This window comes from Blennius ocellaris (assembly GCF_963422515.1).
Source record: "Blennius ocellaris genome assembly, chromosome: 2".
In the NCBI taxonomy this organism is placed as follows: domain Eukaryota; kingdom Metazoa; phylum Chordata; class Actinopteri; order Blenniiformes; family Blenniidae; genus Blennius; species Blennius ocellaris.
The window spans coordinates 11,423,371-11,438,077 of NC_137651.1; the positions used below are offsets into that span (position 1 = coordinate 11,423,371).

General features: G+C 40.5%; 1 protein-coding gene across 3 annotated transcripts in view; it reads right to left on the reverse strand.

Annotated features, from left to right (window-relative positions):
* Positions 1-1,234: 1,234 nt before the first annotated feature.
* Positions 1,235-14,707, reverse strand: part of capn12 (calpain 12) — a 15,784-nt gene continuing 2,311 nt past the window's right edge. For 2 of the 3 annotated variants that reach the window (XM_080507270.1, XM_080507271.1), the window contains 19 exons: positions 11,332-11,465; positions 11,009-11,180; positions 10,836-10,919; positions 9,321-9,412; positions 9,152-9,229; positions 8,905-9,077; positions 8,557-8,813; positions 8,459-8,470; positions 8,269-8,348; positions 7,306-7,428; positions 5,860-5,896; positions 5,702-5,773; positions 5,573-5,618; positions 5,192-5,253; positions 4,822-4,890; positions 4,577-4,655; positions 4,304-4,420; positions 1,743-1,795; positions 1,235-1,651 (listed from right to left, as the gene is read on the reverse strand). In XM_080507270.1, the coding sequence (XP_080363396.1) occupies positions 1,625-1,651; positions 1,743-1,795; positions 4,304-4,420; positions 4,577-4,655; positions 4,822-4,890; positions 5,192-5,253; positions 5,573-5,618; positions 5,702-5,773; positions 5,860-5,896; positions 7,306-7,428; positions 8,269-8,348; positions 8,459-8,470; positions 8,557-8,813; positions 8,905-9,077; positions 9,152-9,229; positions 9,321-9,412; positions 10,836-10,919; positions 11,009-11,180; positions 11,332-11,465 (1,767 nt within the window). In that variant the 3' untranslated portion in view covers positions 1,235-1,624. Of the gene's footprint in view, positions 1,652-1,742; positions 1,796-4,303; positions 4,421-4,576; positions 4,656-4,821; positions 4,891-5,191; positions 5,254-5,572; positions 5,619-5,701; positions 5,774-5,859; positions 5,980-7,305; positions 7,429-8,268; positions 8,349-8,458; positions 8,471-8,556; positions 8,814-8,904; positions 9,078-9,151; positions 9,230-9,320; positions 9,413-10,835; positions 10,920-11,008; positions 11,181-11,331; positions 11,466-14,707 lie in introns of those variants that run through there. The other variant, XR_013936876.1, reaches the window with a different exon arrangement.

Sequence of the window (14,707 nt, forward strand, 5' to 3'; positions counted from 1 at the left end):
ATGTTGAAGCAAAAAAAAAAAAAATAAAAAAAAATAATGGAGCCAGTAGATGTGACAAGGATGTCAGACACTGTGAAGAATTATGAAACTCTCTCTCTCTCTCTCTCTCTCTCTCTCTCTCTCTCTCTCTCTCTCTCTCTCTCTCTCTCTCTCTCTCTCTCTCTCTCTCTCTCTCTCTCTCTCTCTCTCTCTCTCTCTCTCTCTCTCTCTCTCTTTGTCACCATCCCTCTCACCATCACTCTCCATCACAATGTGGAGGGATGGTTGCTGAGGGCAACCTGTGTGTACTCACCTAACGATGAACAGGAAGTGGTGTGTGAGGTGTAAAGATGGTATTAATAGAAATATGTGTAGAAAGGACATCTGCTCCCTCACATTATGTGTGTTTGTGTGTGTGTGTGTGTGTGTGTGTGTGTGTGTGTGTGTGTGTGTGTGTGTGTGTGTGTGTGTGTGTGTGTGTGTGTGTGTGTGTGTGTGTGTGTGTGTGTGCCTGCGATAGAGAGAGAGCAAGCAAGAGAGAGAGAGAGAGAGCGAGAGAGAGAGAGAGTGAGAGACCAGCATTTAACAGGGAGGAGGAGGATGAGGAGGATGCAGATTGTGAGACTCAGACAGTTACAAGAGAGAACAGGAGGGGGTAGAAAGAGTGCAAGATGGATAGAGGGAGTGAGGGAATATAGTGGAGGAGGGGGTGAGTGTGTGTTGACGCTGTACGTGGCGTCAGTGTGATAAGAATAGAGATGGTGCGTGTAGCTGAGACATCACCCTCAGTGGGGCAGGCAGTACTCACTCTGTGCGTGTGTGTGTGTGTGTGTGTGTGTGTGTGTGTGTGTGTGTGTGTGTGTGTGTGTGTGTGTGTGTGTGTGTGTGTGTGTGTGTGTGTGTGTGTGTGTGTGTGTGTGTGTGTGTGTGTGTGTGTGTGTGTGTGTGTGTGTGTGTGTGTGTGTGTGTGTGCGTGCGTGCGTGTGCGTGTGCGTGTGTTCACCCTTATTTCCCAAGGTATGCTTTTGTGTGCATGGTTCAGTAAACTGTCTGTCTTGCTGTGATTTTTTTTGCGCAATTGTAGTTATGTATGGTCCACATAACTCCAATTACACAACTGTGACAAAACTCTGTACCTTTCCAGTCATGCTGCAGTTTCAAAACGCACCTGTCTTATGCCACGATCTTATCTCACACTTTTATCTAATATTTTACACAATACGACTCAAGAAATAGACATATTCAAGGACATTTCTAAGTTTTTATGGCACTTTTCATGATAATGTTACAAAGTGCTTAACAAGGACAAAACAGTTTATATAGAACTATTAAAAAAAAGAGCAGGTATAAGCCAGATTTAGGCTTTTAACAGGTAAAATTTTTTAGAACATTATAGTAATTAAAATAAAAAAGTTAACTACATCTTCAAACTGAAAACTGTATGCTATTGATTTCATCATAATGTGGAATAATATAATAGTGTTAAATGATTAATCGTAAAAAGTGAAACATTCGTATGGATTCAGAAAGAGAAAAAACTCTGGGCCAGAAAGAGAAAGTATTTTAAACTGAAGTTTACGTCTAACACCTGTTATTTATAGTGTTGGGCTCATGTGGATATAGTAGACGTCTTTGTGATGCGTCTTCACACCACCAGAAACTGAAGCAGCCACTGTGGAGATCAGACAGAGGAGAGAGCAGAGCGGGTCAAAAAACCTGCTCCAGTCTGAACACACTCGTCACACTTATAGGCTCATACTCACAGCATTGATCCCTCTGTCTTTCACCTCCTGGCTGGTCTCTGATTCATACAGAGCTGTGGAGAGGGAAGGAGGGGATGACTGCATAAAGGCTTCAGGTTCAGTTGTTTGAAAGTAGAGGTATCGGCCAGTTATTTAATGACTCTAAATACGTATGACGCCTGTTATGAAAACAAACACGGCAGACATAAATGACCTCTGAGCAAATTATAGACTGCCAAAACAACACTGACATACAAGAATTCCCCTCTGGGATTAATTAAGCATTTCTATTCTACTTTATTCTATTCTATTCTACTCTATTCTACTCTACTCTACTCTACTCTATTCTATTCTATTCTATTCTATTCTATTCTATTCTAGTCTATTCTAGTCTATACTGATTGACAAACAATGAGATCTGCATTAGTTCCATTTCCATTATACAATAGATTTCACTCATTTTATTACCTTTATCCTAATGAGGTTTTAACTTTATTTATCCTCCTTTTTATGCTGTTCTTATTACGTAAAACTTAGTTTTAATGTATTTCATTATCTTAATCACTTACCACCTTGTTTTAATGTATTTTGTTTATTCCCTGTCGTGCAATGGATGGCCTTGTGGCTGAATGGTGCTATATAAATAAACTTGCCATGTATCATATCTATATCATACCATAATCGTGATTACACTTCACTACAATTTACTATCAAGTAGTGTTGCACAGACCTCATGAAATGACAGTAATACCGACATAGCATTTTACTGGAAATGTCTCAATGTGAGGTTAAAGAGTTTCAGCATAGTGTGTTTTCCTCTAATAAATCACAAATAATTCAGAGATGAAAAATGACTTTATTGGTATTTTTAGAGTTTTGGGGAATAGCCTAAATGACATCACCAACATGCAAAGAAATTAGGCTGGCAATAAGATCCAGCACACTCACTGTTGTAGAAAATCTAAGGCCTCTTAGATTTTCTGGCCTACATGTGCCTACATGTGAAACTAACTTATCTGTGAATGCCACAAAGGTCTTCCTTCCTCGTCACCCCAGATACTCCTGAAAACTTCCCCATCTGCCAGGTCATTGCCACGCCAGGCCGGTTAGGACCTGTTGTTAAGTTGGAGCCCCTTAATCAGCGTGGTTTTTGCTCCAGTTTATGGCAGTGCCAGAAACAGGCCTTGGAGGATGAGATTATGGGGAAGCGACTTTATATACAAAGGAGGAGATTGTGTCGGGGGGGTAGGATTGTCAGAATGTGTGTGCTTGTGTTTGTGTGAAGACCTGTCTAATGTCTCTCTGTTTGTCTTGTGTGGGAGATCTCCGGCTACATGTCTGAATAAATTCCCTGTTCAAGCATCTCAAACCACTGGGTCTCAAGTCTTCCTGTACCAAACCGAGTATCACAGAAGAGCACCAGAATATCCACTACACTCACTAAACCACCAGTTTGTGTTGCTTCCATCTAAACTAACAAACCAATTCGTCTCCATTGTGATTGGTTTTCTACGTGACTTTTTTTCTCTGTGACTTCAGTTGTGTGCTGTTTTGTGCACAGATGGTCTGTTTTTAGGTTTTCATTTTACAGTATTTGCCTGTGAGAGATAATAAAGATGTTTAAAGTTGAATTTTAATAAGGCAATTGTTCGTTTTGGGTTTTTTTTTATTTTGTGTGTGTGTGTGTGTGTGTGGGTGTGGGTGTGGGTGTGTGTGTGTGTGTGTGTGTGTGTGTGTGTGTGCATGTGTTCATCCTTATTTCCCAAGGTATGCTTTTGTGTGCATGGTTCAGTAAATTGTCTGTCTTGCTGTGATTTCCTTTTTTCATTTGTGCAATTATATATGGTTGGCATTTTGTATGGTCCATGTAACTCCAATTACACAACTGTGACAAAACTATGTACCTTTCCAGTCATGCTGCAGTTTCAAAATGCACGTGTCTTATGCCACGATCTTATCTCACACTTTTATCTAATATGTTACACAATACGACTCAAGAAATAGACATATTCAAGGACATTTATACGTTTTTATGGCACTTTTCTTGACAATGTTACAAAGTGCTTAACAAGGACAAAACAGTTTATATAGAATTATTTTAAAAAAGTGACATCACCAACATGGAAAAAAATAGGTTGGCGATAAGATCCAGCACACTCACTAAACCACCAGTTTGTGTTGCTTCCATCTAAACTAACAAACCAATTCGTCTCCGCTGTGATTGGTTTTCTACATGACTTTTTCTCTGTGACTTCAGTTGTGCACAGATGGTCTGTTTTTAGCTTTTCATTTTATTTGCCTGTGAGAGATAATAAAGATGTTTAAAGTTGAATTTTAATAAGGCAATTGTTTGTTTTGGTCTCGTGGTTTTTTTTGTTTTTGTTTTGGCAGCACACAGTTCGTGTGTGTGTGTGTGTGTGTGTGTGTGTGTGTGTGTGTGTGTGTGTGTGTGTGTGTGTGTGTGTGTGTGTGTGTGTGTGTGTATGTGCATGCGTGCGTGCGTGCGTGCGTGTGTGTGTGTGTGTGTGTGTGTGTGTGTGTGTGTGTGTGTGTGTGTGTGTGTGTGTGTGTGTGTGTGTTACCAAAAAGCTTGCGCAGCCTGGTGACACATGAAACAAAGCCGTGGAAGGGCATGTGAAGCTCTCCAGATGCAAAGCGTGCAGTCAACAGCTGCACTACCTTGTTGTCACACTGCATTCCTGAGAAAAGGGGGATGTTAAGTGGTGGCAACTCTGGTGTGTGTGTGTGTGTGTGTGTGTGTGTGTGTGTGTGTGTGTGTGTGTGTGCGTGCGTGCGTGCGTGCGTGCGTGCGTGCGTGCGTGCGTGCGTGTGTGTGTGTGTGTGTGTGTACCCACCAACAGCTTCCAGCGCAGTGCTGAGTTCAAAGGGACTCATGGTCCCAGATGAGTCCTCATCAAACTTAAAAAAGATGATCTGGCAAATACGAGTAGCAGTAGTTACAATACAGGGGCCCTGCCTCTCTCTCTCTCTCTCTCTCACACACACACACACACACACACACACACACACACACACACACACACACACACACACACACACACACACACACACACACACACACACACACACACACACACACCTGCAGGTTGCGCAGATTGGACAGCAGGGTTTCCGCCTGGCCACGGCTCAGAGTGCAGTGCCCTTTAGTCTGCCGGCGGCGTTAAGGATGTCTCAACAGGACAGAGGAAAGAGAGATGCGGTGGTGGGGAGGGGGTGTGAAATCAAACAGTGGGGCGGCACGATGACTCAACCGGAAAAAGTGGGGCTCAAACCCCCTCCGTCAGCATGCATCTGCCACGAACAAGAGCCTTTTCTACAGCAGCGGTTACAGCAAGAATGTGTGAAAGCGTGCAAGATTTGGAAAACCACAGGCGTTTTCAAACAACTTGACTGAACCGTACATAGACTGTGAGTGATGTCGGAGGAAAACACTGAAGAGAAAAGGATACGTCCTCTTCAAAGATGAGCTGTCTGCATACGTCCAGTGGAAGATGGTAATCTTTGACAAGGACTGTGATGAGGAAAGAAGGCAGATTGATCCAGGGGAAGGAAACAAAGGATTTAACTATTTAAATTTGGCTTTGGAAAGGTGAACATGGGGACAAGTTTTTTTTATTACTGAACTGAGTTCAATTTATTTTTATCTGACTGAAGCGATGAGCTCCTGTCTAGACTGGTGACCTTTGGTGTCTTCAGCTGATCCAGTTTATGAGTGAGCATGTTGCTACTGTGCTCCCACCTACTGGCTGGTAGAGGAATTACAACCAAAGGCAGCCTTTCAGAACATGTAATATAAACTGCTTAATTTCTGATAATGGAGAAACACTAACCTGAGTTAAAGAGCTTCATGCTCTCTATGGCATTCAGTCTGTCAACCTGCAAGGGAAACAGTAATAAACTGAGTAACTTAATGGCCGATAATACACTTTTATTTGGTGATGTAATGTGACAGTTCATACTGGATCAGCCTCCGCGTCAAAAGTCTTCTGAACCCTCATGTGATCCTCTTGGGATGGAGGAGCAGACATAACCTAACAGACATAAACAGCTATAAACATGCACAAAACAAGCACACAATGAGTTCTGTTATGTATTTAAAATGTAAGTCTGAACTCACTGGGATGATGCCAGAGGAACAGATGAAATCGTGGGTCCTGAAACACAAGCATCACACCAGATTGTGAGTGTTTCTTTCCAAAGTAAAACTTTTACACGCGGTTGTACTTGCAGTGAAAACCTGAGGAAATCCAGTATATTACAAAAGTGAAAGAAGCATTATCACGCCATTGAACAATACAGGTGACATATTTCATTGGTAATACGGCAGCTTCAGTCTCAGTGAAAGTGTTACAGAAAAATGTACTCTAGCATTAACAAGTCTTTTAAAAGGGTACACAGCATTTTCTGCCTACTTTATCTTACGTATACAAAGTTTATATAACATGTTACATATAGTATGATGCAAAAAAAAGAAAAAATCAAGACAACTGTGAGAACAAATTTCATAAAGCAAGGATGGCCTGAACAATGGTGATTATTTTTGATTATAAAGTACTTTATTTTTAATTAATAGAAGTGCTCTCATAGTGCTGCACTGGTTAACAGTCTTGCCTCACAGTGAAAATATCTTCAGTTTGAGTCAGGCCTGGGGGGGGTTGTATGCTCTCATTGTGTAATTCTAGGTTTTCTAAAGGTGCTTTGGTTTATTCAACATTCAAAAGACTTATTATTCTTATTATTCCATATATGTGAACGAGAGTATGCGTAATTGTAATTTCCATCTTCTTCCCCCACAGTCAGCAGGGACCCCAAAACTGTATATTTGTCAGAGTTTAGATCTTGTAAATCCAAGCAGTTATTTTTATTTTCATTTGGTTTACAGACGCTGTGGACAAAGTGATGGAAATATGTGAAGGCAATAGAAATGTGACATGCAGCCCATTGGATTCACCTCTGTGAGATCTTAGGTATACAGTATGTGATGCATCATAACTCAAAGTTGTCTGAGTTTATTCTCATGACAAACGTCTGTATCATACATCATCTGATCATCATCTGATATTGAATTTTAGAGTGATAAGCATATCCTGTGCTGCTGAAGCTAAACGAAGTAGAACAACAAAGTCTTGTCTTTACTTAACGCACTGCTTCGTCCCACAGTTGGAAAATAAAGATTATTGTTGAGCAGCCGACTGAAACCGCATGAGTTTGAAATTACACGAGCCTCTTCTCCTTGAGGCTAACTAGTGATTTGAGATGACGCTCTAGCGTAATGCCGGGGACATGATGTCTTCCTGTGTGTAGGTACAGGAGAGTGTGGGTGATGATGAGTGTGCTGAGAATGGGACAGCAGGTGATTCAGGAGAGTCGTGGAGCCCCCGGGAAGCATTGTGGGTTTTACAAAAGCGAAGACACAAGTGAAACACATCCTGGACCATTTCACAAAGTGCTTCTTTTTTGTTTTTCTGACATCAAATAGTAGGTAGTATAAAGCTCAATAGTCATGTTCTGATTTTTTTGTCCCACTTTTTATGTCATTATGACTCAGTTTCCTTCAGCTCACCCCAGAGTGTTTCCGGTCTTGGAGAAAATGCGAACAAAGAAATCTCCGGGCTGGTTGGGGCGGTAAGACGACGCCACAATCATGTAGTTACCCGGGTCCAGGTGCAGCTTCCTCCACACGCCTCTGAAGGACAAAGTTAATCCCTCCTTAATGTCAAGGATCTTTTCAACATGAAACATCTTGAAAACCCCACTAAAAGCTACTTGTAGTGAAAAATAAGCGTGTACTCTGAACACTCACGGTAGCATCCACACTTAAAGTGAGTTCATGTATGTAAGTTTAAGAGCTTTTACGTTGAATTTTAAGTAACCCGAGTCCAACAAACTATGCTAAAATAATTCTTCTCTATTTTTATTTGCTGTATAGCAGCCAGTGTGTCATGGAAAAAACATAGCTTACCCCCAAAAGTGTTTTGCTTGAAAATAAGGGGATAGAAGAGATTGACGAACAAGAAAAATCTGCTGTTGCATTTTTATGTTGTCATGAAACAAATCCATGATCCTGATGTAGTTAAATGGTGTTTTTTGACAAGTTCTATGTGATGAAATATGTATATGTACATATTTGATATTTCATTTACAATATAGACCTTGGTATTCATGTTTCTAAATATAACTGGTGTTTATTATGGTTCATGCATTATATGTTAAGGGAATCTTGTTTTTCACACCAGTTTTTGATATATTGATAAATAAATAAGGCAGGGAATTAAACATCCAGTTACCTATAATATAACGGACTCCAGAGGGTTTAAGTCTAAACAAATACAGTACATCACAAATTAAATTGAAAAGTAGCCAGCAGCAAGTTTTCATCTGATTGTTGGTTTTATGTCAAACATATCAACATATCACAAGGCATAATTGTTTTTATGAAGTCATCACATTAAAGAATTATAAAAGAATGACATTTGTGAGAGTGAATTATGAGCCAGACATTTCTGCTAGTTTCTGCTCATCTTACCTCTGAGACTTGTATTTTCCAGAACGACCCACAGGGTGGTTTTTAAGGAAGAAGCTCTGGGTCAGACAAATTCCCTGCAGCTGCACAAAGAATACAATTTAATGCAAGAATCCTGCAGGTTTTCATGGCGAATGAGAATTATTTTGAGAAGAACATTTGAATAGATAATTAATGATTGTTACATCCTCACCTCAGCCTCAACCTGGAAAAAGGAGATGCAAATCGACGTGAGTGTATTGATAAAGAGAATGAATATGCTGGGATGTTAAAGATGATTCGATCGTCCACCTTGTAGATGTGGAAACCAATGTAGAGGAAGTGGATTTTGTCCTTCCGTCTGCGGTTTTTCTGTAGCAGTTCCACCAGCACTGTGCACTTCTTGGCTTTCTGCTTCTGTTTCTCTTCTCTCTTCTTCTCCTCGGCCGTCATCTCCACATCTTCCTCCCCGTCCTCATCCTCCTCGTCCTCCACCTCGTCCTCCTCCTGCTCCGGCTCATCCTGCTCTCTGAGCGTCAACTCAAACTGGGGATTTTGCCAAAATGTTTCTGATGGGGAAAAAAAACAAACAACACAACTGAAATAATCCCATAAAGGATTAAACGCGTGCTTGTAAAAGTCGTGGACTGGTACGCGCACTTCTGTATCTCCGGCTGCCGCCAGCGGAGCTCCCCGGTGTCCAGGACCCTTCGTGTTCACTGATGGTCCAGGTAGCCAGGCCAGAAGACGCAGTTCCCTCCTCCAGACTGTCGGGTTTCAGACTGCAGAGCTCCACGATTTGAAAGAAGTTGCTGAAATCATCAGCGCTGATCCTGACCGAGGAAGTTAGTCACGTTAGAGCTCGCGTTGCTTTTCACACATATCAGCATCAATGTCTCCTCTGTACCAAAACTCTCCATCTTCTGTCTTCTTCAGCTCAATCCTTTGCTTCTCTGACGGGTCTACGTCGTCCCACTCTTTAGCCCTGCAGTCACAGAGACAACGTCGTGTGTGGGAATCCACAAACGTCCAGGAGCATCTCTCATTGAGCGCGAACCGGCTGAAAGCTCACTCACTTATCGCTCCAGGGCCCGCGGTACTCGATGAAACCCCAGGGGTTCCTCAGCTTATACAACAGAATCTCTTCTGATGTGCCAGCTTTCGTCACCTGAAATGCAAACAGGGAGCTTCAATAATATATCATTGTTTGTGATTAAAAAATAGGGAAACAATCAGGATTTACTGGTTGTCATGCTGGATGAGCTCTTCTGTGATTTCTGATAATGACAAGGGTCAAAAGATCCAGAATCATGGCTGATTGATGTTGTACTTTAAGTATTTAACAATATGAGGTCAGACCATGTAAGTTGATTGGAACGAGGATTTCTGCTACAGAATAGCTTCAAATCTGGTCAAATTTTGTTAGATTGAAATAATTTAAGACATACAGAGATGACGACAATGTGACATGCAATGACATGCCATTTACATCAGATTAGAATAAAAAAAAAACTCAAAATGTCAGAAAATGAAAGGTTTCATGTGAACAATTTCGAATGATATCACATTAAATGAGGTTGGATATCAGGAAAAATTACTTCTGATTGGATTGAATTAGTGGTAGATTAGATTAATCCAACTAATTAAAATGAATTATATTACACTGGACGAGAATAGAATATTAAATGAGATTATATTATATTGTGCTGGTTGGATAATATTACATTAGATTGTGTGACACTGCTCACATTAGATAGAATTAGATTACAAGTATACACTTAAATGAGATTATTTTAACTCAAACTACAAGTAAATCAGGTTTTATTGAACGATATTAGACTAGATAAAAATGCTCTAACATTTGAGTACTTTACAATTTAGATTAGGCAGAGCTGATAACACTGAATTAGATTAGATTCAAATATGGACTAACATTAAAATGTTCATTCCAATTTTAACAATAGTACAAAATTAGAGTTGTGCAACTCCAACTAGATTGTAATAACATTGATGTGAGATGATACCGTTGAATTCAGACATTTAAAATACCAAGACTCACATTTCAAGACCAATATCATAGAAAAATATATTGCTCAAGAATACACACCAGGAATATTAATTATAAGAGCAATGATATCAATAATAACAAAAACTAAATATAGTATATAAATACAAATGGGAAATATTAGTGTTTGCATTTATTATATTATTGGTACCAACATACAAATGTGCAAATATTTAATCTACAAGTATTTACGAGTATTTGTAATATGTTGTGTATACCTGTTTAAATGAAATGTGTTATTATGTTTTCACTTTATCTATGAAGCTCCAGCTCAGAGTCTGATGCCTTGCTCCATCTTGTATTTGATTTGTCAACAGAGTTCGGCGAAATCGGTGTTTAACTTCACTTCCATTCTGAGATACAGAAACTAAATCACCAAAAGAGTGAATAAAAAGTCACATGAGCTTAGATTACAAAGATACAGAAACATGGACATGTTGTGAACATTTCAAAAAGCAGAAAACACATCAGATGTCAATGAATAGTGATGAGGAGTTCGCTGAGTCGTCGTGTATGTGATACTGGCCTTGTCAGTGTTGGTGATGGCGTAAGCGTGGCCCTTTATCAGCCCATCTCCCGTCACTTTACCAACCTCAAGGTAGCTTTTTGCCTGTGAAGACGAAGGAAGCCAGAAACTCAGACGGATGGATGTCCTCATTTGATCAGTGCCAGCGTCCTGAGGGTTGCAAGTGCACGAACCTGGATGAAGCAGCTGAGCAGGCTGCCCCGGGACAGAGCGGCGGTCAGACACCTCCAGAGCACTCGGGGCGTACGAGACGACACGTCCAGCGTGTATGCGATGCCTCCTGTGAAATCCTCCATCCCCTCTGAAATGTTACCCCCCTTCAGACTCCCGTAGGATCCCATCAGTCTGCGTGTGAGAGGTGATAAATCTGCCATTAGTAGATGTGTATTCCTGTAAGACGAGCTGTAGTAACAATCGCACATGGAGACACACGGCAAAGGAGTGGGAGATCTCAGACATTACAACCTCAAAGCATATGCTGGTAGTGGCAACTGACTTGGCATAGGCCTTTTCCACCAGGGCGCTCCAAAACTCATGGCGGGTGTGAGAGTAGCTGAAGAGCAGACGGCCTTCACGCACTGGCAGCTTGTCATCCACTACCACTTCCACCCACTCACCATACTGCCAGAACTGCAGAGAGGGAGAGAGACACGGAGACGGTAAATGGAGGGACGGATGCAGTGACTCAGAGGGAAGGATATAATGGAGGAACCTGGATCTTCTGGTTCCACAGCTGCTCGTGAGAGACAATCCATTAACCAGCTGCTCTTGATATGGTATAAATGCCTTTTCCTTAATAAAATATATTATGAACACATGACATTAACTATGTAGTGGCTTGGTTTATTAGCGATTAACTGCAATTTGTCACTTGTGGGATTAATAAAGGTTAATCCAATCTACAGCACTTCCTGTGATATGAGTCATCATTAGTATCAGGCTTCTCGGGTACTCGAAAACGTAATTTCCTTTGGAAAATGACTCAGTATTTTAAGATGTTCCAATGTTAGAATAAGCTCTTTTTTTTGCTTCAGTTAGAAAGCAGCAAGTTGAGTAAAGACTTCCCAGCATATTTAAGGAGCATAAAACAGTGCAAAGCTACTGCAGCACCACAGGAAAAACAAAACAGTCAACACATTTCTGGGCTGATGAATAACTACCGTATGTTTTGTATCTAAAGAATGTTTCGTAAATGTTTTGAATCTTTCCAGTACTTGGTCTAATTCTCATTAAAACAGCTTGTGGCCTCGAACATGTCAATAGAAAATAATTTGTTTCTGCTCCTTGATCTGCTCTGTCACGATTTAGGTTCTTACACTTGTCACATAGATTAAATACATTTTATTTACTAAGGTATATTGAAGTGGCTGTGGATCAGTGGATATTGCAGGTTGATTTCCAGTCCAAAGTTTGACATTTCCATTTCCAGTTCGGTTTCCAGTAACTTCCAAAGGTGAGCATGTTAGATGGAGCCGTCACCATTGGGCTGTGATTTTCTGTGTGTGTATGGATGAATGCAACTGACCATGTAAGCAGTAAAACATACTCAACACATGTGGTCACATTTCAAGAGAGCTGTAAATGTACTGTACATTTTATTCTTTTTGCTAATTTTTAAGTTTATTTCACAGTTTCGGTGAGAAAAATTATGACATGTATCTTATTTATTTTCTTTTGTTCTAACTCGTCCCAATGATATGTCCTTAAAACTGAACAAAGATGTTGAATTGTTTTGTTTTTGAGAGACTCCTGGCCTTAATAAACTGTTATTCCACATACTCACATATTAAGATATGAGTAAGCGAAAGCATCAATAAACACAGTAATAAGAATGATGAGAAACAAAACTAACAGAATCGGACCAGATGTGATGAATGAAACCTTTACGGTCCATAAAGGGAAAGTTGAATAAACAATGGATCAAACTGCCTCCTTAGGGCTGCTGCTGCCCAGGGCTCAGGGTGTGACCTGTGTGTGCAGCTGAGGGCAGGCCTGTACTGGTCTGGTAACTACAATGTGTGTGTGTGTGTGTGTGTGTGTGTGTGTGTGTGTGTGTGTGTGTGTGTGTGTGTGTGTGTGTGTGTGTGTGTGTGTGTGTGTGTGTGTGTGTGTGTGTGTGTGTGTGTGTGTGTGTGTGTGTGTGTGTGTGTGTGTCCCAGGGGTAGTCATCACTGGCGTGTCTGAACTTCTCTCCCATCACCCCGACAGGCACTAAATGACTTTCCAATCCTTCAGTCCTGCTTGTTCGGTCTCGCCACATTCTCTTTAACATCCGCTAAAGGTCCGAAGCTTCAAGGCAAAACCTTCTGTGACTCATTTGTAATAATTTTTTTGTTTGTTTGTTTGTACCAGAATGATGATATTGCCACTCCATTATAAAGAAGAACAAGACATAGTGAGTAAATAATGAAGCCTACAGATTTTAATCATCACATCTAATGAGGCGATGAGGACCTTGGTTTATATTTGTCTCCTCTTGCATGCGAGGCCGTCGTGCGGGGACGAACGCCAACGTGAGCTGATACCTGTTTGATCCGACGGCCTTCATTAAATACCAGAGCAGATCGGCGACAAATAATCTCACTGGCATCAGTGAATCATTTCAGGGAACAGAGCCTAATCAAATTAAGTATTAATAGCTTCACAGACATGGGCGCCTGGTATGTGACATGAAATGAGAATAACACCCATGAATCATGTATGTTACTGTCAGCATCAAACTCCAGCAGTTACATCATAAAAGACCTTTATGCAGAACTCGTTGCCTCCATGAGGAAAAAAACCCCCAGAAAAAAACAAAACAGCACATTTTTTTGCTTTGATGCCGCTCTGTGGAGAGTTTGCATGTTCTTACAGTTTTCTCCAGTTTGTCCCAAAACAAAACAAAACAAAAGTTTGTGAAATTGCTTGGTGACTCTAAATAAGTCTGATCCAAAGCGAGTGAGCAGTGTTGGCGAAACCACTGATAAAGTGGCTTGTTTCCGTACCTGTATTACATTTTGTATCGTGTCAGTTTATTTCATTTTGCCTCTTCAGTTCTCCACAGAATTATAGAACATTTGCACTCCGTACTCCGAGATCTCCCAACTGATGAGAAAGGACATGCGTGCAATTCTTTGAGTTTGTTGCAGAAAAGGTCAAGAATGTGATCATAAATTGCAAACAGTTGCAGACAGCCGAGTTTGGTTAATAACCACAATGTTTTCCAGTTTGGTGCTCTTTTTGGTTGATTTTCACCAGCTGCTCTGTCAACTTTATGGTTTGACTTCAAAAAGGTGAGCATGAGAGGAAGATCCTGAACAGCATTATTGCTGATATGTAGGCACACCAGAGGTTCAACGTTTAATTGTTAGCTACCAGCATTGTAATAACGCAAGTGTTTGGGTGCAACATCAATGGGAATTAGCAAGTAATGACATGGCAAGGTTAAAAAAAAAAAAGTTACTTTTTTGTGTTTGTTTGTTTTAATAAAAGTGACTTCATAAGACTCAAGGGTCATGTCTGCTAGTTACAAACAGCTCCAGGAGGCCGATGTCAGGATTTAATAAGGCAGATGAATTGTCATTGGTTTTCTTCTACAGAGAAGTTACATTTATAAAGCAGAAGGATTCAGTGTATCACTTGACTGGTCTTCTATCAATACAAACATAAAACAAATAAACAAAGCTGAAACCTTCAAAAATACAACTCCAACTCTTGATAGAAGACACCAAATAGCTTTGTTGTTGTTGAATACCAGACTTTACGATGCTTTTCACATTTGAAGATATTATTTTAAGGGTTTGAGGTTTGATAACAATTATAACTGCTTGACCATCTCTCAATATGCTTATGTGTTTATTCAGGGGTGGAGAAAAGACGTTCGAGCCTCT